The following is a 23,946-nucleotide window of genomic DNA, read 5'->3' on the forward strand; positions in this document are numbered from 1 at the left end:
ATCCTCCTCCATATGCAATATTTTTGAACTTGCTCCGACCTTTTAGATGTAACTTTTTTTCTATAAACTAATGGTGTATTCAAGCCCTTCTGTTAGTTGTCAAATTTGAATATAAACTGAGTTGCTTCACAAAAATGGAGATTGCCAGAGTAATGAGAAGTTAGTATTTTCTGTGATTATACCCATAGAACTTTTTTCTATTAAGTTTCCCAATTGAAGTGCTTTTCCTGATTTATAAACCTATGGTGTCTACTTTTTGTTTTGAATTTGAGGTTTTTGTGGACTTCTGCATGTTTCTCAACACATGTCCTTCAACTAACAATCTTTTAACTTCTTTATCACAGTTGAAGAATGTCTTGCTGATTCTGACCTGGGTTTTCTGGTGCCAATCGCTGTTGGAGCTGCACTAGGCCTATTAATAATTCTTGTCATTATATCTTATGTAATTGGACGAAGCAAGAGTCAGACTGGCTACCAATCTGTATAACCAGCCCCTTCTGATTTGTTTTTCTACCTGTCTCACTTGTTTGCCGTCTTAATTTGTTTACTGTGCAATCTTTCCCTTTTTTGGGATTGAATGAAATCGTAACTAACGTAGTCTTGCACTAAATTTGTGATGCATGATCCTTCACTTAACCTAATGCCTTAGTCACTAGTGATGGTGAATTGATTTATTGTCAGTTTTTTTTTGGAAGTGCTGTAGGATTTCTCCTTTTTTAATCTAGATTCAGGAATGGGCCAAATATATCTGCTGCTAACGTAATAGAGTAATTTTTCATTTGTTTAATTTTTCACCTCAGGATGTAACAAATTCTGGCTTTGCTTGACCTACAAATTCTGCAGAGAACAGATTTTTACATGTACTAAATTGATAGTTGATACTGAGCAATAAATGAGTCAACTGTTGTCAAGTCAATGTTTGAATTATTTCTATCTAGAATATCGCATTCATCGTCTGCAATATTGAAATAGTAGCAGCACACTTGATTTCATTTCTCGCTCTCGCTCATGCTACTTGTATACATCTTTTAGAACAGGCACCATGGACTTCAATTTATCGAGCAACAGCTACCTTTTAATACAATACTCCCTTGTTCTGCACCAGTGTATTCAAATTATGAAGTGTGGTTTAAACTTGCCATATTTCTGAATCAGTTGTGTTGGCAGGGAGTACTAATGACCAGCTGTAGAGGTAATGGAAGTTCACAGGCTGTCTCTGGAGTTGTGTGTTTGGTATGGTGGTAGGATGTCTATAATTGGATGTTTCTCCCACTAAAGGAGCATCATGATTTCTATTCAGTTGGAGCTACTTGGGAAGTGGACATTTGGTATGGCCATCATCAAACTTCGCTCTCTGCCTAAGCTGCTACTTTGGCATTTCAGTATAGTAGACTTGCATGTTTGCCGTAGCCAAACTGTACTTCATTCTCTCCAGAAGGGTATGTATACTTCATAATTCTCAGCTAACATTTGCTTTATAGATTGCAGTACAGCCATTTGCCTATTGGTGTTGCTTTTGATGCAATCCAAAGTCTGTCTCACTGCCCCTTTTTCCTAATTGCCCTCTATCTTCCTCTACTTTGAACATTTATCAACTTTTCCCTTAAAAGGTACAATGGCCCCTGGTGTCTGCTTCAACTTTCCACATGCAATATTAAATTGGCAAAATACACTTTACTTAGAATTGGGTAAATAAAGTTTTGTGGTGACTGCCCTTCCCAGTTAATCCTACCTGTAGGATCCTGTATGCCATCTTTCTTGCCACAGTGATAAATGGGAGCTAATAGTGTAATCCCAATGTAGTGCCACTAGTATTCTAGCTCCTGAGACTCTGTTCCTGCTCATAACTGAGTTGACTTCACATTGTAATGAGATCCAAGATTTTTTTTGGTGCAATGCCAGGGGCACTGTTAGTCATTTATGACACAGAAGGAGGCCATTTGAGTCATGCCAGCTCTCCAGAGCTATGCTGTGAGTCCCACTTCCCAGCTGGATCACTGTAGCCCTGCAAGTCTCTTTCTCAAGTGGCTATCCAACTTCCTCTTTTTAAGTCAAATGATTGTCTTTGCTTCCATCACCATTTTTGTGGGCAGCAAGTTCCAGGTCATTACCGCCAACAGCATAAAGTGCTGCTTCATATTCCCCCTGCATCTTTTGCCCAAAACTTTAAATCTTAGTCCCCTAGTCCTCGTATGTTTCAATGCGATCGCCCTCATTCTTAACTCCAGAGAGTACAGGCCCAATTTATTCAGCTGCATTATAGGACAACCCCCTTATCCCAGGGATTCAAGGCGTCAAGATACAAACATGGAAATATAAAGTACAAGTCACAAATTTTTTGAGCATCTGTGCGTGTCCCTATTCCTCTCCATAATACCTCTTATTTTACGAGCACCTGCTTCATTTTTTTTTAAGTGAAGGGTGACTTGAATTGGTTTTTAGGCACCAGGGGTTGGAGGGCTGCTCATTTCTTGTGGGGAATTGGTACTTTTTTTCTTTGATAGGGGAGTACAGTCATGGGCACAACAATACCTTTGAGACCAAAGGGGAGCAGTAGCAGAGGCAATCTGGGTGGCCCAAGCCAAAGTAGCCACCCAGACGCAATTGTTTATCTTGATTTGGGCTTCTCCTTTTGCACCCATTCCATAGATTTATTTGTTTGCTAGATCTCTATTTGGACTCCATCCCTTATTGTGGCTGAACCAAACTTTTGCAGACTCTGTTCTATTTGACTCTTTCCTAATCTTTTGACTATATATTTATTCCATCACAAACTTCCTCCTTCCAGAACAATGCCTGCCCCTGCCCCTGCTTTGGCTCATTTGCTTCTGAAATCCTCTTCTGTGCCTTTGTTATATCTATCTTGACTATTTATAATGCTCTCCTGACTGGCCTTCCATTTTCCTGCCTCCATAACTTTTTGAACTCTTACAAAGTCTGCTACTTGTATCCTAACTGCACCAAGTCCTTTGCTTGCTGACTTACCTTAGTTCCTGGTCCAGCCTTGATTTTAAAGTTCTCATCCATGTTTTCAAATCTCTCCATGGCCTTGCTTCTGTAACCTCTCATAGCCTGACCACCTGCCAAGATCTCTGCACTCCTCTGATTCTGGTCTTTTCTGCATTCCTGATTTTAATTTCTCCTCCATTGGTGGCTGTGCCTTCAGCTGCCTGGGTCCTCTGTCAGAATTCCTGCCCTAAGCTTCTCTGCTCCTTTAAGATGCTCCTCAAAATCTGCTCCTTTGCGCATTTTGGTTATTTGTTCTAATATCTCTCTCTGGCATGGTGTCAATTTGTTCCATAATGCTCTTGTGAAGCATCTTGATTACTGCATTGAGTATTATCAATGTAAATTGTCATGGGGATCCTCCTAATTTTCGTATTTGTGGACTGGTTGTGTAAACTTTTCAATTTTGTGCAGCTCCCAGCCCTCTTTTATGCTGGATGAGTGCAGTGGATTGCCGCATTGGCCAAGGCTTTTGCACCCACTTGTACAAGCCACATATTGCAATATCAGCTGTGTTGTGCAATGTTCCAATCAAATTTTGTCAATAGACCTTTGCTTAACCTTGTGCTCCTTTCTTGCTGAAGGAAAGTGAGTGTAGGCAAACAGCAAAACAAAATTCAAGCTGTGTGGAAGACTGGTGGCTGGGGATGTGTAATGAAGTTCACTCCAGTGTTGTCATTTGGAGTGAAGTTGTTGAGGGAATAGCATTTGCTGCAAGATATAAAATCAGACGACTGTTGAATTGAGTACTGAAGTTGGGCAAGGTAGAGGCATCCCAAGGCCTCTATGTATATGTTTCGGAGGAATAGGATGTTCATTTCATGAGCACAGTGGCAGAGTAGTTCTGGACCTAGCCATGTGCAGGAAACATAATGTTAAAACCTTTTATATAAAAGAAAAAAATGCCAAGCCAGAGCAGCAACACTGCCTCAGCAACAGTAGGGAACTTGGGGTGGCACCACTTTGGGGATCCCTAGATTTCAGCCTTGGAAAGAAGCTGAACAGAACAACTTGTATTTATATTGTCAAGAGTTTTGTTTTTTTTATTTGAATGTTTAGAATTCTGTTTCTTAAAAACTGAGAAAAAGGATTTTTCTCAGAACATTGAATACTGAAACTTGGTATTTGAACTGAATGTGGGGGTAGACTGCAAACACCTGTTCTCTCTCGATGAGAAATGACAGGTCACATGATTTGATCGTTAGAGTTTCAATTTTTTTGCATTGTAAAAGACCAGTGAACTGGACAGGCAGGAGACAGACCTGTTTTTTGTACACCAGATAAAAAGACCTCTCTCCTTGAAAGAGCTTTGCCTCGCTTGTAAAAGAAATTCTACACTTGAGGTGGTTGTGCTCTGCCTGGAGAGAGACAAGAGCCAGGAAAAGAGTTGCTGCTCTCTGTGGTGAAAGGCTCCTTTGCGAGGAAGCCCTGCATTTTAAAGCAAAATCCTATTGCCTCCACTCTGAAAAATCTCTGCCCCGGCAGTGATTCCTGTTGCCTCTGTTTTGGGAGATCCTGAAAGCTTCTATTGCTAGACTGCTATTTCAAAACCCAAGTAGACCTGTTGTTTCATCCATTGTTGAAAGATCTGTGATGCTTGCTGCAGACTAAGTGCTGTGAATACCTACCCATCAGTCTGTTCAACCTCGCCTGGAGAGACGTAGAGTGACATCTGACTGTTCGACTCTGACATCTCACTGACCTGGAAATATCTTACCAGAATGCGACAGCCTAATTGTTGTTCCTAAGAAACAGTTGTAAACAAAAACATCCTTTTAAAACCAGTTGACCATTTTTTAAGCAATGTATGTGTGTGTGCACGAGGGTTAGGAAGGATAAGTTTGAAAAGAGTTCTTTCACGTCAAGTTATATAATTATTAAAACTTAGTTCATTGATAAATATTTTTGCTTAAAGAAACCTGGTTTGGTGTGCTTTTTTCTGGGGGGCAAATAGTGTTTAATTTGGCTGTTTTCCAGTAGGTGGGAAACTTTAATGTGTTGTGAGCTGTGGAGTAGTAGGACTGAATTAACAGTGCATGATTCTCGCCTTGGTTGTAACAGTATAGTACCTTTTTAACATAGTAAAATGTCCAAAAGTGTTTCACAGGAGCGTGATCAAACAAATTTTGACACTGACTACATCAGGAAATAGGGCAGCTAACCCAAAGCTTGATGAGAGGTAGGTTTTAATAAGTTTCTTTTAAAGGAAGAAAGAGGTGGAGAGGTTTAGGGCATTGGCAGCTGAAGGTATGCCTGGCAATGGGTGGAGCAATTAATCAGATGGCAAGAGGCCAGAATTGGAGGAGCACAGATGAGGGTAGTAGGGCTGCAGGAGATGGAGAGAGGCAAGGTAATGGAAGAATTTGAAAACTGAGCATTTTGGAATCATAGACTGGTTCCAGTACAGAAGGGAGTCATTCAGCCTGTCACATCCATATTGGCTTTTTGCAAGAGCAACTCGCCTAGTTCTGCTCCCCTGCCTTTTCCTGTCTCTCTGCCATTTTTTTTACTTTTCAGATAATTATCCAATTCCCTTTTCAAAGCCACGATTGAAACTGCCTCTGCCAGTCAGACAGTGCATTCCAGATCCTAACCACTTTATAAAAAAAAAAATTGTTGTCCCCTCTGGTTCTTTTTAGCAATCACCTTTAAATTAGTGTCCTCTAGTCCTCAACCCTTCTGCCAATGGGAACAATTGCTCTCTATTTACTCTGTCCAGACCCCTCATAGTTTTGAATATCTCTATCAACCCTAGCTTCTCCAATCTATCCATGTAATGAAGTTCCTCGTCCCTGGGACCAGTCTTGTGAATCTTTTCTGTACCCCCTCTAATGCCTTCACATCCTTTCCAAAGTGTGGTGCCCAGAACTGGACTCACTACTCCCGTTGAGGACGAACCATTGTTTTATACAGGTTTATCATAACTTCCTTGTTATACTCTCTGCCCCCATTAATAAAACCCAAGCTGAAGTATAATTTATTAACTGCTTTCCCAACCTGCTTTGCAACCTTCAATGATTTGTGCATATATACCAACCCCCCCCCCCACCACCCTGTTCCAGCAGCCCCTTTTGCATTGCACCCTTTTATATTGCCTCTGCTTGTTCTTCCTACCAAAATGAACCACCACATACTTCTGATCAAATTTTATCTGCTGCTTGTCCATCCATTCCATCAGCCTGTATATTTGCTTGAAGTTTATTACTATAATCCTCACACTTCACAATACTTCCAAGTTGTGTGTCATCTGCAAATTTTGACATTGTGCCCGACATGCCAAAGTTTAGGTCATTAATGTAGATCAAGAAAAGCAGTGGTCCTAAAACTGACACTGGGGAATCCCACTATATACCTTCCTCCAGTCTGAAAAACAACTGTTCACAACTACTCTGTTTCATGTCACTCAGCCAATTTCGTATCCATGGACTCTAATTTTGCTGGCAAGTCTGTTATGTGACACTTTATCAAATCTCTTTTGGAAGTCCATGTATACCATCGTCAACCCTCTGTTACTTCATCAAAAAACTTCAGTTAGTTAAACACAATTTGCCCTTAACAAATCGGTGCTGGCTTTCCTTAATTAACCCACATTTGTCCAAGTGACTCTTAATTTTGTCCCGAATTATCATTGCTAAAAGCTTTCCCACCACTGAAGTTAAACTTACTGGCCTGTAGTTGCTGGTCTTATTCTCTTTTTTTGAACAAGGGTACAACATTTGCAATTCTCCAGTCCTCTGGTACCAGCCCTGGATCCAAGGAAGATTGGAAAATTTTGGCCATTGCCTCTGCAATTTCCTTGGATGCACCTCCTCCATTCCTTTATGTACACCCAACCTATCTAATACCTCTTTATCAAATTTTAGCCAATTCAGTGTCTCAGCTACCTCCTCTTTCACCATGTCTTGGGCAGCAACTTCTTCCTTAGTGAAGACAAATGCAAAGTACTCTATCTCAGCCATGCCTCCACCTCCATGCATAAATCCCTTTTTAGATCCCTAATTGATTCCTCCTTTTACTATTTATCTGCCTATAGAAGTCACACGGGATCAGAGGTGAGCTGGCAAGATGGATACAGAACTGGCTCGGTCATAGACAGAGGGTAGCAGTGGAAGGGTGCTTTTCTGAATGGAGGGCTGTGACTAGTGTTCCGCAGGGATCAGTGCTGGGGCCTTTGCTGTTTGTGGTATATATAAATGATTTGGAGGAAAATGTAGCTGGTCTGATTAGTAAGTTTGCGGATGACACAAAGGTTGGAGTTGCGGATAGTGATGAGGATTTTTGAGGATACAGCAGGATATAGATCGGTTGGAGACTTGGGCAGAGAAATGGCAGATGGAGTTTAATCTGGACAAATGTTAGGTAATGCATTTTGGAAGGTCTAATACAGGTGGGAAGTATACAGTAAATGGCAGAACCCTTAGTATTGACAGGCAGAGAGATCTGGGCATACAGGTCCACAGGTCACTGAAAGTGGCAACGCAGGTGGATAAGGTAGTCAAGAAGGCATACGGCATGCTTGCCTTCATCGGACAGGGCATAGAGTATAAAAATTGGCAAGTCACGCTGCAGCTGTACAGAACCTTAGTTAGGCCACACTTGGAATATTGCGTACAATTTTGGTCACCACACTATCAAAAGGATGTGGAGGCTTTGTAGAGGGTACAGAAGATGTTGCCTGGTCTGGAGGGTATTGGGTATGAGGAGAGGATGGATAAACTCAAGATTGTTTTCACTGGAACGACGGAGGTGGAGGTGCAACATGATAGAGGTTTACAAAGTTGAGTGGCATGGACAGAGTGGATAGTCAGATGCTTTTTCCCAGGTTGGAAGAGTCAGTTACTAGGGGACTTGGGTTTAAGGTGTGAGGGGCAAAGTTTAGAGGGGATGTGCGAGGCAAGTTTTTTTTTTTTAAACAGAGGGTGGTAAGTGCCTGGAACTTGCTGCCAGGGGAGGTGGTGGAAGTAGGCATGACAGTGATGTTTAAGAGGCATCTTGACAAATGCATAAATAGGATGGGAATAGAGGGATAAGGACCCCGAAAGTGCAGAAGGTTTTAGTTACACAGGCATCATCGGCACAGGCTTGGAGGGCCGAATGGTCTGTTCCTGTGCTGTACTGTTCTGGTTCTTTTGGATTCTCTTTGTTAGCTGCTAATCTCATCTCTTACACTCTTTGATTCTCATTTCTTTTTTCACTTTCCCTCTGAACCTTTTTATATTCAGCCTGGTTCTCACTTATTATCTGCCTGACATCTGTCTGATGCACCCTTTTCCTGCTTCATATCTCTATCTCATCATCCAGTGAGTTCTGGTTTTGTTTGCCCTACCTTTCCCACTCGTGGAATAGTACCTTGATTGTACCTAAAATATCTTTGTTTTAAAATCAACCCATTGTTCAATTACAGTTTTGCCTGCCCAGTCTTTGATTCTAATCTACTTGGGCCAGATCCATTCTCTCTCCATTTAAAGTTGGCCCTCCCCCAATTAATTAACTTTACTCTGGATTGTTTCTTGTCATTTTCCATAATTAACTTAAACCTTATGATGTAACAGTTGCTGTATAGGATAATTGAAGTTCCCTATTATAACTGCTGTATAATTCTTGCATCTATCTGTAATTTCTTTGTAGATTTGTTCCTCTGTATCTTTCCTATTAGTTGCTGACCTATAAATTACACCCAGCAATGTAATGGTACTTCTATTGTTTCTTGGTTCTAGCCAAATACATTCTGTCCTTGACCCCTCTACCACTGTAATATTCTCCTAAATCAATACAGCTAAAAATTGACATTGCTTAACTGTGTAGGTCAGCGAGTATAGAAACCTGGTTACAGCAAGAGTGATAGTTGAAGAGTCCACTGACTGTAGCTGAATGACGAACAGCCTTGGAAGAAACATAAAGTGCCTTCCTCCCCTTTCAACCACAGAATGATGCATGTTGCACTCCAGTTGCTCAGCTGTTAAGTGTCAAACTAAATTTTACAGACCAGGAAGGCCCCAGATTTGCTCTGCGTTACCTTCTTTAAGCTAGGGTAGCAATAGAGGTGCTGTAGTACTCCTGAGTTGAAGAGGCAGAAGATTATCCATGATCTACACTCCTTACCCTGATCAGTTAACTCCTAGAAAGTACACCCTGTTATGATTGAATGTATGGGCTTGAGTATTAGAGAATATATGGGACTTGGAAGGAAAATTGAAAGCTTTGGGGAAAACATCGGACCTGGGTGTTGTAAGCTTTGTAGCCACAGTGAGAACAGTAAGCACGAACTCTATGCAGGTCTTTAATAAAACACATCTTTGCTAATATTACAGGTGTGATTCATTTCAGCCTGAGATGTGGCAGTGGTGAATTCAGAGATATTTAGGATTGTGTTATTGCTTGCTGGAGCTGATATGTTTGCAGTCCAAAAAATTGAGGCGTTTGATCTGACTGGTGATGCCAGTTCTGTCTGTGAAATGGAAAACGTGTCTGGAGGAGTTTGGAGCGTATGCTGATGGTCGCAGTTTGTTTTTGGATGGGGCAACTGAGGTGCAGAAAACACAGCGGACCTTATTGCTGTTCAGCGCGGGTGAGGGAGACTTTCAAGACTGCCTGACATGAGAGAAAGGCGGATTATGAACGTACAGTGAACCCTTGAAAGGACCATTATGTGGTGATGTCAAATGCCACATTCCAAAGGCATGTTTTCTGTCAAATGAGACAGAGGGGGAAAGAGTAACCAATTTGTGACTCGCTTGAGACAGACGTCATCTGAATAACCAGATAATGGATCGGGTAGTCCAACATTGCAGGTTGGATAAGTTGAGACACAGGCTGCTGGAAAGAGGAGGTGACTTAATATTGGATGACACTTTGAAAAGAGTGGCTGCATTGGAATCTGTGGATGGACAAGTTCACAGCATAAAACATGGTCTCATTTCTGCCATTGGCACTATAAAATCTGAAGTTAATCAAATAACACAATGGAATCCAGGTACATGTGTTGTAGATGTGGCAACTTGTGGCACTATGGAAGAGATAATTGCTGCCCTGCTGAGGGATAGATAGGTAGGGGCAGAGACCATTTTGCCAAGAAGTGCAGAAGCAAAACTGAACAGAGTGGGAAGCCTGGCAAACGATGTAAAGGAGAGAGAGATGGAAGTAGTACAACTGTGAGACAAGTTGAAGAAGATGCAGTGAATGAGGGCACGAATAGCAATTGAGGAATCAGGTTTTCTTCCATTGGCAGAAAACATGAGAAAGTTCCAGTGATTGTTGGGTGTGTTGAAGTGAGCATTATTGTAGGTGGGGAGATGGTGGTGTGGTGGTAATATCACTGAACTAGTAATTCAGAGGCTCAGGCTAAAGTCCTAGGGACATGGGTTCAAATTCCACCAAGGCAGCTGATGGAATTTAAATTCAATTAGTTAATAAATTCAATTAATTAATAAAATCTGGAATTGAAAGCTAGTCTCAGTAATGATGCCATGAAACTATCACTGTCATAAAAACCTATCAATCAGGTTCACTAATATCCTTGAGGGAAAGAAATCTGTTATGCTTATCTGATGTGGCCTACATGTGACTCCAGACCCACAGCAATGTGGTTGACTCTTACATGCCCTCTGAAATGGCCTAGCAAGACACTCAGTTGTCAAGGGCAATTAGGGATGGGAAACAAATGCTGGCCTTGCCCGTGACACCCACATCCCATGAAAAAATAAAACAGATTGAGGCAGTGACAGTAATATCAACAGCAGAGCACTGTGGGAGGAACTGAAGACAAAGAGAATTAATTGCACATCTCGGAAATGTGTCAAAAAGCTTTATCCTTGCACATCTAAAATTCCACCTCAAACTGTTGGATGCTTCACCATGAGTATGAGAGCTGGAGATCGGAGTGTGGAGGCAGAATTTGTAGTGATTGAGGAAGATGGTGAGTCTCTTCTGAGTAGAGAAACTGGCCAAGCCTTGAGGGTGCTACACATTGGATTGAAAGTGAATTCTGTGAAATCCTATGCGGAGTTTGGACCAGAAATTGGGAAGTTGCACAACCGCCAAGTGAGATTAACAGTTGACGAGAACGTGAAGCCTGTAGCTCAGCCTGTACGTAGAACACCTTTTGGTCTGAGAGGCAAAGATCAAAGAACTGGTTGACCAAGGCATTATAGAGACAGTTGAAGGACTAACACTGCGGGTGAGCCCTGTTGTGGTAGTGCCTAAACCAAATGGTGACATCAGACTCTGATATGTGACGGGTAAATGAAGCGGCAGTGAGAGAATGTCACCCAATTCTCACTGGATGAAATCTTTCAATTTGTCAACAAGCAAGATATTCTCTAAATTAGACTTAAAATGGGGATACCACCAGCTGGAGCTTCATCCTGATTCAAGGAAGTTGACTACTTTTGTCACTTATTGTGCACTTTACCAATACAAGAGATTGCTATTTGGCATCAACACAGCACCAGAGGTTTACCACCACAAAATTCATAAGGTGATACAAGGGATGCCAGAAATAGCCAATATCTCAGATAACATCATTATTCATGGAGCCAATAGAGAGGAACATGACAAGAGGCTGAGATTAGTATTGACTAGATTTCAGTCAGCAGGACTTGCGGTAAATGCAGACAAGCACTTGCTGGGCGTGACGGAGCTAAAATTCATGGCCCATAAACTCATGAGCAGTGGAATCAATCCTGCCAAAGACGAGATCGAAGCAATAGCAGAGGCATGTGAACCACGAAACGCTCGCAAAGTGAGAGGTTTTTTGGGACTTATGAACTATTGTGCGAAGTACATCCCAACCTTCATTACCCTGGCTGATCCATTGAGGAAGGTAACCAGAAAGAATGAATGACTCAGATTTGATCAACAGAAAGCAGCATTCAAAGCTTTGAAAGACAGCTTGAGAAGTGCTCGAATGCTGGGATACTATGATCCAAATGCACCAATGAAAGTCATTGCAGGTGCTAGTCCAGTAGGATTAGGAACAGTGCTGATGCAAATGCATTCGGTGGGCTTGAGAATCATTGCTCATGCGAGCAGATCTCTGACAGATGTAGAGAGGAGATATTCAGATGGAGAAAGAGGCCATAGGATTGGTGTGGGCATGTGAAAGATTCCATGTATACATGTTTGGCATTGAGTTTGAATTAATGATGGATCACAAGCCATTACAGATGATTTATTCTCCCAGATCCAAACCCTGTGCAAGAATCAAAAGATGGGTTTTGAGACTCTAGCAATACAAGTACAAGGTGGTTCATATTGCTGGAAAGATGAACATTGCGGACTCGCTGTCATGACTACTGAGGGAGGATCAAACCCACAGATCTTCACTAGAGAAGGAAGCTGAATCATTCATGTGGTTTGTGGCAGTTCATGCTACACCCAGAGCAATGACAACTAGACAGACTGAAAGAGAATCAGACATACACCCAGAGTAAATGATATCAGATAGAGAATCCAAGATGGAAATTGGGAAAATTGCCCATTCAAGACATAAATAGTTATACGAGATGAACTGTGTACAATTGAGAAGTGTATTCTCAGAGGTAACAGACTTATAGTGCCACAAATGCTTAGGCCTAGACGAGTGATGCTAGCTCATGAGGGTTACTTGGGAGTGGTTGGTACTAAGCAAAACTCACGAACTAAACTATGTGGTCTGTAATGGAGAAAGATGTGGAGCAGTTTGTCAAAACATATCCTGGATGTAAACTTGTCAGTAGACCCAATCCACCAGAAACAGTGTGCAGAATACTGTTATCGGCTGGACCATGGGAGGATGTAGTAGTTGACTGCTTAGGTCCATTTCCATCAGGAAGAGTCCATACTAGTGGTGATTGACTATTACAGTCATTGTTATGAGTCTACATCGGTAGAGGAAACAGTGTTTGCATTGACAAATATTTGCAAGACATGGTCTACCAGTCACATTCCTTTCTGACAATGGACAATCATTTCACAGATCTGTGCAGTTAATATGTGTCGTAAAAGTTTTGTTTTTTTAAAAAAAAAACAAAGAGGTCTGTGTGCTGTTAAACTGGGAGAAGAGTGTTTTCTGTGAGCCTTGAATGTTGACATTTGGTATTTGAAGTGCAGGCTGTAAACTTGTATCCAAGCAACCAGAAACTTTTACGACTATCATGTGACGTCTGTTTAAAAAAAATTGTTAGTTTCAGTTCTGCAATGAAGCAGAACAGAGAGAACTGTGAGCTGGCTGGGAATTGTGATTTGATGAAACTGAAAAAGACCTATTCGCTCTGAAAATACACTTTGCATTTCAAGAGAAAAAGTGCTACATTTAAGGTGAGGTTTTGACCTGCCTGAAGAAAGGAAAAGACCCAGCAAAAAAGAGGAGTTGCTACATTCTGTGGAGAAACACTCCTTTGCTGAGAGGAAGACTGCATTGCTAAAGGTAGCAACATTTCCTACTATCTATAGTCTCTGGAAAATCTCTTGCTCAAGAGTGAGTCCTATGGCCTTTTGTATTTTTGGAAGTTCCTGAAATATCAAAAAGATAATACTGTTAGATTGCTACTTTAAAATTTATAAACCTGTTGTTCCAACTTGTTGCTGAAAGACCTTGCTGCTGCAGACGAGCTACCTTGAATGCTACCCACCATCGACTGTTTATTAATTTCACCTGCGGGGTCATCGAGTGGCATCTGACTGTTCGACTCTGGGACACTTCACCGATCCAGGAAAACAACCCACCAGGAGTTACAAACCAGTTATTTTATTATTCCTAAGAAACTGTTATAAAGTCAAAGCACCCTTTTTCCCCAGTTAACTATCGGCAATTGAATGTATGTGTGTGCATGAGGGTTAAGAAGATTAAGGAGTTATAAAATCTTTTCATACATATAGATTCATCTCATTATCGTATAAAACTTGGTTTATTAATAAATAGTTAATTTTGTTGTTTAAAGAAACTTGGTTTGACGTGCTTTATTCTGGGGATAAATAAAGTGATTAATTTGGCTATTTTTCTGGTAGGTGGAAAACTTACTAATTTGCTGTGACCTGTGGAGGAGTGGGACTGAATTAACAGTGCATTACTCCCACCTTGATCATAACATATGGAAGTCACAGATATGCACCATCACAGAGAAACACAGGCAAATGGGGAAGTGGAAGGAGAAACCTAATTTTGTAGAGAACTTCCTGAGAGGGGAGATTGCTCAGGCTGAGGGTAAAGACTGGAAGGAGGTGTTGTCATATGTGGCCCTGTGTAGAGCGACTACACACAAACGACAGCGGGAAAGAGCCCAGCTGAGTTGTTATTTGGATGCAAAATACGCACCAAGATACCAGAACGGAGGGACATCAGAGTTGATCAGGAGGTTTGAGATCATGATTCTGAAGAAAAAGGGTGCTGCAAAGTTTTATGCAGTTCACAGAAGGAGAGCTAGACAGTCTGATGTGATGCCAGATGATGAAGTATTGCTGAGACGGGAGCGTCCGAGTAAGATGGATACACCAACTTATTCCAAGCAGGATCCTGTTATTGCCAAGAAGGGTAACAGTGTTACTGCCCAGTCACCAGAAGCAGTACAATATGACAGAAATTCTTCATGCGTTAAAAAATATCATGGTGACAAAGACACAACAGCAGATGAACCAGATGTAGGAGCTGAGGCGAAGCTGACATCTAACAATTCAGAAGTCCAAGCCAGTGATGCTGTTGACAGGCAGACAGCTTGTTATCCAGAGGGAAAAACATCGGTTCCAGAGGGGCCAAAACATTTCCCAATCCTGACATGGTGACCAGAGTTCCTGAGAGAACAGGAAGACCATGACACAAGAGGACACCACCAAAATGATATGAAGATTATGTGTTGTGATAATGTTCAAAAATCATGGACATGTTTTTGTCTGATAAGGGAGGTATGACATGATTTTATATGTGGGCTTGAGTATTAGAGAATATATGGTACTTGGAAGGGAAACTGAAAGTAGCTTTGTGCTTTGGGGAAAACATCTGACTTGGGGATTGTTGTAAGGTCAAATAGCTTTGTAGCCACAGTGAGAGCAGTAAGCAAGAACTCTACAGCAGTCTTTAAAATACTTGTTAAATCTTTGTTAAAGTTACAGCTGTGACTTCAAGTGTGATTCATTTCAGCCTGAGATGTGACACACCCATGTTTGGGTGTCAGGTGAGAACAGGATCAAGTTCAGCTGCAATAACTCATGCATGCTGTTAATGCTCCTACATAAAGCATTAAGTTCTAGATGGCAACCAGCACTCAATGGAAATGCATCTAAGCATAGGTTACTCATTTTAGATAGATGGGAAGAAAATTGCAGGAGGGTGCAGGTTGGGTACTCTGTTTATTACAACACAACTCTTAACATGCAGTGGTCATAGAGTCAGCCCTTCATGTCTGTGCCAGCCATTCTAATCCCATTTTCCAGCACTTGGCCCGTTGCCTTGTATGCTACGGCATTTCAAGTGCTCATCTAAATATTTCTTAAATGTTGTGATGGTTCCTGCCTCTACCATCCCTTCAAGCAGTGTGTTCCAGATTCCAACCACCCTCTGCGTGTAAAATATTTTCTTCCAATCCCCTCTAAACCTCCTGCCCCTTACCTTAAATCTATTCTCCCTGGTTATTGACATCTCCACTAAGGGAAAAAGTTTCTTCCTATCTACCCTATTTATGCCCCTCATAATTTTGTATACTTCAATCAGGCCCCCCCCCTCACCCTTCTCTGCTCTAAGGAAAACAACTCTAGCCTATCCAGTCTCTCTTCATAGCTGAAATGCTCCAGTCCAGACAACATCCTGGTGAATCTCCTCTACACCCTCTCCAGTGCAATCACATCCTTCCTATAGTGCGGCGACCAGAACTGTACACAGTATGCCAACAATGGCCTAACTAGTGATTTATACAACTCCATCATAACCTCCCTGCTCTTATATTCTATGCCTTGGCTAAAAAAGGCAAGTATCCCATATGGCTTCCTAACCACCTTATCTACCTGTGCTGCTGCCTTCAGTGATGTATGGACAAGTACACCAAGGTCCCTCTGACTCTCTGTACTTCTTATGGTCCTACCATCCATTGTATATTCCCTTGCCTTGTTCGTCCTCCCAAAATACATCACCTTACACTTCTCATGATTAAATTCCATTTGTCACTGCTCTGCCCATCTTACCAGCCCATCTATATCATCCTGTAATCTAAGGCTTTCCTCCTCACTATTTATAACACTACCAATTTTTGTGTCATCTGCGAACTTACTGATCATACTTCCTATATTCATGTCTAAATCATTAATGTACACTACTAACAGCAAGGGTCCCAGCACCGATCTCTGTGGTACACCACTGGTCACAGGCTTCCAATTGCAAAACCAGCCCTCGACCATCACCCTCTGCCTTTTGCCACTAAGCCAATTTTGGATCCAATTTGCCCTGGATCCCATGGGTTCTTATCTTCTTAACCAATCTCCCATGCGGGACCTTATCAAAAGCCTTACTGAAGTCCATGTAGACTACATCAACTGTTTTACCCTCATCTGCACATCTAGTCATCTCCTTGAAAAGTTCAATCAAGTTTGTTGGACATGATCGCCCCCTGACAAAGCCATGCTGTCTATCCTTGATTAATCCCTGCCTCTCCAAGTGAAGATTAATCCTGTCCCTCAGAATTTTTTCCAATAGTTTCCCTACCACTGATATGAGACTCACTGGCCTGTAATTACCTGGTTTATCCCCGCTACCCTTCTTGAATAATGGTACCACATTCGCTGTTCTCCAGTCCTTTGGCATCTCTCCTGTGGCCGGAGAGGATTTGAAAATTTGTGTCAGAGCCCCTGCTATCTCCTCCCTTGCCTCACATAACAGCCTGTGATACATCTTATCTGTGCCTGGGAATTGATCCATTTTTAAGCCTGCTAAAATCGCTAATACCACCTCCCTTTCAATGCTAATTTGTTCGAGTATATCACAATCCCCCTCCCTGATCTCTACACCTACATCGTCCTTCTCCATAGCGAACACAGTCACTGCCTATTTTCATCAACCATGTCATCTTTTCCACTAAGTCTAGAAATTATGCCTAATGTTTAGGCTCATCTCATCTACTCTTTACCAGATCAAATGTAATCTTGCATTCAGGCTGGTTTTTAAAAATTATATCAAAGAATGGCTTTTTGGATGAAATTAAACTGCACCAATCATGACAGTTTAGAGATCTGATAGAAGAACTCGCCCACCCCAGTCTGTACAAGAGCATCTGCAGACATATCAGAATAACAAAACCTAATAATGTGGTATATAATTCAGTTCTAAGGTTGTCTACAGTTATATGCATTGATGAATATGATTTCTAAACAGAACAAGATTATCATCTCTATTTTCTTACGCATCTTCCTGTGGCCTTTCTGCTTCAGCTTGAAATTTACTGCCAGCTTGCACAAAATTGTCATTAGTTTTGTGTCATGGAACAGGCCAACAAAAAATTGAGTTGGAACTGACCCAAACTTGTTTCATAGCAGACCATTGCAGCTGGTGTATGATTGAATTCTAAACAAAGTTTGAGAGGTGAAAGGATAGTGTACTTGTGAACTGTGACAATCACTCCTTATATGTTCACAGGAACAATTTTACAGGCACCATTTTTGATCTCTTTAGTCCTTACCTGCAGTTTCCTAAGCATAGCATGAACACACTCATATCTCATTGAACTGTGATTTCAGCAATTAGATAGGCAGAGCCTAAGCGTAGCTGATTGTCTCTCTGCAATTCCCGTGTGGTAAATACCAATTATCCCAACCCTCAAGAGATTCATCATCGGCTATGACAGAATTCTGCCTTCCACGTGGGCAGTGTGCAACATGCCAACTGCATTCAAAAGCAAAATACTGCAGATGCTGCAAATCTGAAATAAAAACAGAAAGTGCTGGAAATACTCAGCAGGTCAGGTAGCATCTGTGGAGAGAGAACCAGAGTTAATGTTTCAGATCTGTGACCTTTCATCAGAAAATGTCAACTTGATGAAGTTACAACTCAGGACTACTTGCCTGCCAAAATGTGTAAGCAGCATGTGATAGACAGAGTTATGCGATTCCACAACCAACAGATCAGATCTAAGCTCTGCAGTCCTGCCACATCCAGTCGTGAATGGTGGTGGACAATTAACCAACCAACTGGAGGAGTTGGCTCCACAAATATCCCCATTCTCAATGATGAGGGAATCCAGCGCATCAGTGCAAAATTAAGCCTGAAGCATTTGTAACAATCTTCAGCCAGAAGTGCCGAGTGGACGATCCACCTCGACCTCCTCCTGAAGTCCCCAGGATCACAGATACCAGTGTTCACCCAATTTGATTCACTCCACATGATACCAAGAAACAACTGAAGAAATTGGATACTGCGATCGGCCCTGACAACACTCCAGCAATAGTGCTGAAGACCTGTGCTCCAGAACTGGCCGCACCCGTAGCCAAGCTGTTCCAGTACAGCTACAACACTGGCACCTTGGCAATGTGGAAAATTGCCCAGGTATGTCCTGTAAAAGGACAAATCCAACCCGGCCAATTACCGCCCCATCAGTCTACTCTCCATCATCAGTAAAGTGATGGAAGGTGTCGTTGACAGTGCTATCAAGTGGCACTTGCATTAGCAATAACCTGCTCAGCGATGCTCAGTTTGGGTTCCACCAGGGCCACTCAGCTCCTGATCTCATTACAGCCTTGGTTCAAACATGGAAAGAAGACCTGATCTCAAGAGGTGAGGTGAGAGTGACTGTCCTTGACATCAAGGCAGCATTTGACCGAGTATGGCATCAAGGAGCCCCAGCAAAACTGGAGTCAATGGGAATCAGGGGAAAACGCTCCGCTGGTCGGAGTCATACCTAGTGCAAAGTAAGATGGTTGTGGCTGTTGGAGGTCAATCATCTCAGCTCCAGGACATCACTGCAGGAGTTCCCCAGGGTAGTGTCCTAGGCCCAACTATCTTCAGTTGCTTCATCAATGACCTTCCTTCAATCATAAGGTCAGAAGTGGGGATGTTCGCTGATGATTGCACAATGTTCAGCACCATTCGTGACTCCTCAGATACTGAAGCAGTCCGTGTAGAAATGCAGCAAGACCTGGATGATATCTAGGCTTGGGCTGATAAGTGGCAAGTCACATTCGCACTGTACAAGTGCCAGGCAATGACCATCTCCAACAAGAGAGAATCTAACCATCTCTCCTTGACATTCAATGGCATTATGATCGCTGAATCCCCCACTATCAACAGATACTGAACTGGAGCAGCCATATAAATACTGTGGCTACAACAGCAGGTCAGAGGCTAGGAATCCTGCACCTCCTGATTCCCCAAAACCTGTCCATCTACAAGGCACAAGTCAGGTGTGTGATGGAATACTCTCCACTTGCCTGGATTGGTGCAGCTCCAACAATGCTCAAGAAGCTTGACACTATCCAGGACAAAGCAGTCCGCTTGATTGGCACCCCACCCACAAACATTCACTCCCTCTGACGCACAGTGGCAGCAGTGTGTGCCATCTATAAGATGCACTGCAGCAATGCACCTCGGCTCCTTGGACAGCATCTTCCAAACCTGTGACCTCTACCACCTAGAAGGACAGCAGATGCATGGGAACACCACCACCTACAAGCTCCCCTCCAAGCCACACAACTTTCTGACTTGGAACTATATTGCTGTTCCTTCACTGTCGCTGGGTCAAAATCCTGGAACTCCCTTCCTAACAGCACTGTGGGTATACCTACCCCACATGGATTGCAGAGGTTCAAGAAGATAGCTCGCCACCACCTTCTCGAGGGCAATTAAGGGTGAACAATAAATGCTGGCCTAGCCAGCAGCACACACATCCGATGAACAAATAAAAAAAGGTCACAGACCTAAAACGTTAACTCTGCTTCTCTCTCCACAGTTGCTGCCTGACGTGCCGAGTATTGAGAAACTTGAAAAGACTTTAAACAAAACCTTACTTCTTTCCTTATTCTCAATCCCTTCAGTGTCCAAAAATGTTTGTTAACCTTTTCATACTGTTCACTTCAATGTTCTTCTCTGGTAACTTATTCCACAACTTTTAACCTATGGATGCTAAGCTTCCGCCTGACCTCCATTTTTATTCCTGGATCCCTAATTTTTAACTAATGTATCCAGCTATTTGAACCAACCACCACAGTGAACAAGTTGTCCAGATCAATATTGTCAATTCACTCGAAATCTTGATGGCTTCAATTAGATCACTTCAAAATCTGTTTTCTAAATAAATAAACCCAACTTCCTTAACTTGCCCTCATAACTTGAAAAATTCCAGTATTTCCTCATTAAAAAATTGTTCTTTCATATACGATCATCTCTTTAAAAATTCCTAATATGGTTGAAGACTTTTATATTTTTATTTGCCATGGTTCAATGTTACTGTCAGGAATCAGCTGATTCATATTACTGATTGATTTAAAAGAGGTAGTATTTCTGAGTTTTTTACAGTTTCCAGATCTATCTCGTTCTTTCCCAGGATCTGTCAGGTACTGATGTGCACAAAATATGGGAGCCAAGCTCATATAGGTTAAAATTGATGAAAGGTCAAATGAGGACTAATGTCAGTGTTATGATCTTGTTTTTTTGGGGGAAGAATGCAGTGTGCCTTTAAGGCTGGAAAGGGAGCCATACTTCTTTAAGGCAGCAAGCCCCAGAAACTGATTAAAAGAGTGCATTCTCGTTGCCTGGGATACAACCATTCGGAGACTGTGATTCAAAGTGAGCATTCTCATTGCCCGGGATACAACCATTCAGGACCAGATATCAAGAGATACGTAGTTACAATTTAATTTTGAACTGGCTTATAGTGGAAACAGACTGTGCTAACTGGAGGAACAGACAGACAGCTGTGTGTTAGTACCTGAAAGGAGGGTTCTCATACCATTTAAACTGAAGGAAGAGAATTTAGTTTTTTATTTATTATTCTCTCTCAAAATTCTAATAAAAAGTCAAGCCAAAACGGAGATCTCTGATAATTTAAACTGAAGGAAGGGAAGTTAGACTGTGACAATCTTTTATCCCTCAAAAATTCTAAAACCAAATTGATTTTTTATAAAGTGTTTGCAAGTTGTTAATTGTTGAAATTCATCGCTGGAGAAGGAAAGCAACAGTTTCGACTTCTGGATGTGACTACGGACCTTTCTACTGTTGAAGAACCTTTTTTCCCCCATTGGACAGCTGTGAGGTCTTCAAGCAACCTTGGACTGTTCCACATCTGGCAGGTGCGTAAATCTGCAAGGACTCTAATTTTTTTCTATGTTATTTATATCTTAGTAGTGTTTAAGAATTTAGTTTTTCTAATTAAACAGTTAATTTGTTGATTTAAAGATACCTGGTTTGGTTAGCCTCATTTGGGGGTTAATAGATAGTACAATTTGGCTGGGTCTTTCTTTAATTTGGAAAATTTAAAATGATATGTTCGGCGATCTGTGGAGGTACAGGATTGAATTAACAGTGCGTTTCTCCCACCACAATCAAAATCGTATATTTTGCTTGGGGGCTTTGACTTGAGCAGTCGGTCGTAACATATTAATTGGGTTTCTCGTCCGGGATTTGAATCTTATCTTGATTGGGGGCACACTTGCAGTTGAATCATATTTAATTTGATGGCTCGCATCTGGGATCAGAATCAGACTAATCTGGAATGCTTGCATTTGGAATCATATTAATTACTCATTTCTGAAATAACATATTTAAATTGGGGTCTTACGTTTGGCATCATATTTAATTTTTCTCGAGTCTGGGATTATATCAACTGGAAACTTGATTGTTGGGATCTAAATCTAATGCCAATTACAAAGAAATAAAAGAACCAGGTCTCTTGTATAAGGTACAGTCCATACCATTGTAATGGCATTAGTGGTTGTAGCAGAGTTTTTGGGAAAGCAGAATGTTTCCCTGACTGACTTGATAACCTTAACTAGGAACAAATTAAAATAATTGGCAGCGAAATTGGGATTGGAATTGAAATTAGGTGCCAAAAAAGCAAAGATGATTGGCATAATAGCTGAACATCTGGAATTAGTAGAAGAAGAGGATGATGATAATGAAGCTGAAGGGGAATATGAGGAACAAGAAAGTGAATATGAGAGACAAGAAGGTAGTAGGTCCGAGAGTGATGCAGTGGTATTGGCTAGGATTCAGTTAGAAATGAAAAAACTTGAGGCAGAAAAAGAATTAAGAAAACTTGAACTTCAAAGAGAAAGTGAAAGAGAAGACAGGGAATTTAAATTAAAAGAGATGGATCTAAGACAAAGGGGTAGTCTTAAATCCAGGGAAAATTCGGGTCAGCAAGAATCTGAATTTAGATCAGGACCTAGCGAGAATTTGTTTAAACTTATACAGGCTCTTCCTAAGTTCGAGGAAAGGGACATAGAGGCATTTTTCATATCTTTTGAAAAAATAGCCAAACAGATGAAATGGCCAAAAGAAAGCTGGACATTGCTTATTCAGGGCACGTTGGTAGGCAGAGCTCATGAAGCTTAGGCCATGCTTTCTGAAGAGGCTTCTGCAGATTATGAGATGGCAAAAAAGACTATTCTCTCTGCGTATGAGTTAGTCCCTGAAGCTTATCATCAGGAACTTATGGAGACTGACTGGGCAGCCATATTTAGAATTTGAGAGGGTGAAGCAAATGAATTTTGACCCTTGGATATGGGCATTAAAGATAGAAACCACATATGAGAACCTTCAAAAATTGATTCTCTTAGAAGAGTTTAAAAACTCCATTCCTTCAGTAGTGAGAACTCATATAGATAACCTGAAAGTTTTGAAAGCTAGGCAAACAGCAGAGATTGCTGATGATTTTGAGCTTGTGAATAAGCCAATCTATTTTGCCCATCACCCCCATAAACCCGAGAAGGATAGAAAGTGGGAGAGTGAAAGGAAGACAAGTAGCCGGGGACAAGAAGGAACAGCTGGGAATGCCCCAGGATCAACTCCTCAGGTCAGAAAGGAAGGTGCTGAGGTTAGAAGTGAGGTTCGCAAGCCACAGTGTTATCATTGCAACAAAACGGGTCATCTTCGTTCAGAGTGCTGGAAATTGTGAGGTAAACCCATAGGACCTGTTGGGGTATGCAAAGTTAGTGCAGAGGAAAAGACTCTGACTGAGAGTATAACAGACCAGACTATAGCTTTAACAACAGCTGTGAATGTGAAACCAGATATGTAAACTAAAAGGAGTGTAGAGGTTAAGAATAAAATACCTGAGAGTTATAATGAATTTTTGTCAAAGGGGAGAGCAACTCCATACCCTGTAAGTGAGGCAGGAAAACCTATCATTATACTTGGGGACACAGAAGCAACCCAAACTCTCTTGCTGGGGAAAGATATGAGGTTCCACCAGAGAGCACCTTGAATGCGAAAGTTTTAGTTAATAGAATTGACGGGGTGTATAAACCCGTACTTTATTTTTTATTTATTTATTTAGAGATACAGCACTGAAACAGGCCCATCAGCCCACTGAGTCTGTGCCGACCAACAACCACCCATTTATACTAACACTGCAACAATCCCATATTCCCTACCACCTACCGACACGAGGGGCAATTTATAATGGCCAATTTACCTATCAACCTGCAAGTCTTTGGCTGTGGGAGGAAACCAGAGCACCTGGCGAAAACCCACACGGTCACAGGGAGAACTTGCAAACTCCTCACAGGCAGTACCCAGAATCGAACCCGGGTCGCTGGAGCTGTGAGGCTGCAGTGCTAACCACTGCGCCACTGTACCTTTGTATAAAGTACGCCCAGAGAGTGATTTAATATCTGGGATAGTAACTGTAGGTGTTGTCCACAGTTTACCAGTAAAGGGAATTGATCTACTCCTAGGAAATGATTTGGCTGGATCAAAAGTATCAGTTTCTCCTATAGCTACAGAGGAACCGAGTGAAATTAAGGAAACAGAGCAATTACAGGAACAAGTTC

The 23,946-nt window shown here is 41.7% G+C and overlaps 1 protein-coding gene across 1 annotated transcript; it reads left to right on the forward strand.

Moving 5' to 3' along the window:
* The first annotated feature begins 486 nt into the window (after positions 1–486).
* On the forward strand, positions 487–15,025 carry LOC137377612 (uncharacterized). Its single transcript, XM_068047437.1, has 2 exons — positions 487–1,439; positions 13,993–15,025. Exons 1-2 carry the CDS (start codon positions 1,398–1,400, stop codon positions 14,761–14,763), a joined length of 813 nt encoding a protein of 270 aa, XP_067903538.1. The 5' UTR covers positions 487–1,397; the 3' UTR covers positions 14,764–15,025.
* The last annotated feature ends 8,921 nt before the right edge of the window (positions 15,026–23,946 follow it).

This window comes from Heterodontus francisci, chromosome 15 (genome assembly GCF_036365525.1).
Source record: "Heterodontus francisci isolate sHetFra1 chromosome 15, sHetFra1.hap1, whole genome shotgun sequence".
NCBI lineage: Eukaryota > Metazoa > Chordata > Chondrichthyes > Heterodontiformes > Heterodontidae > Heterodontus > Heterodontus francisci.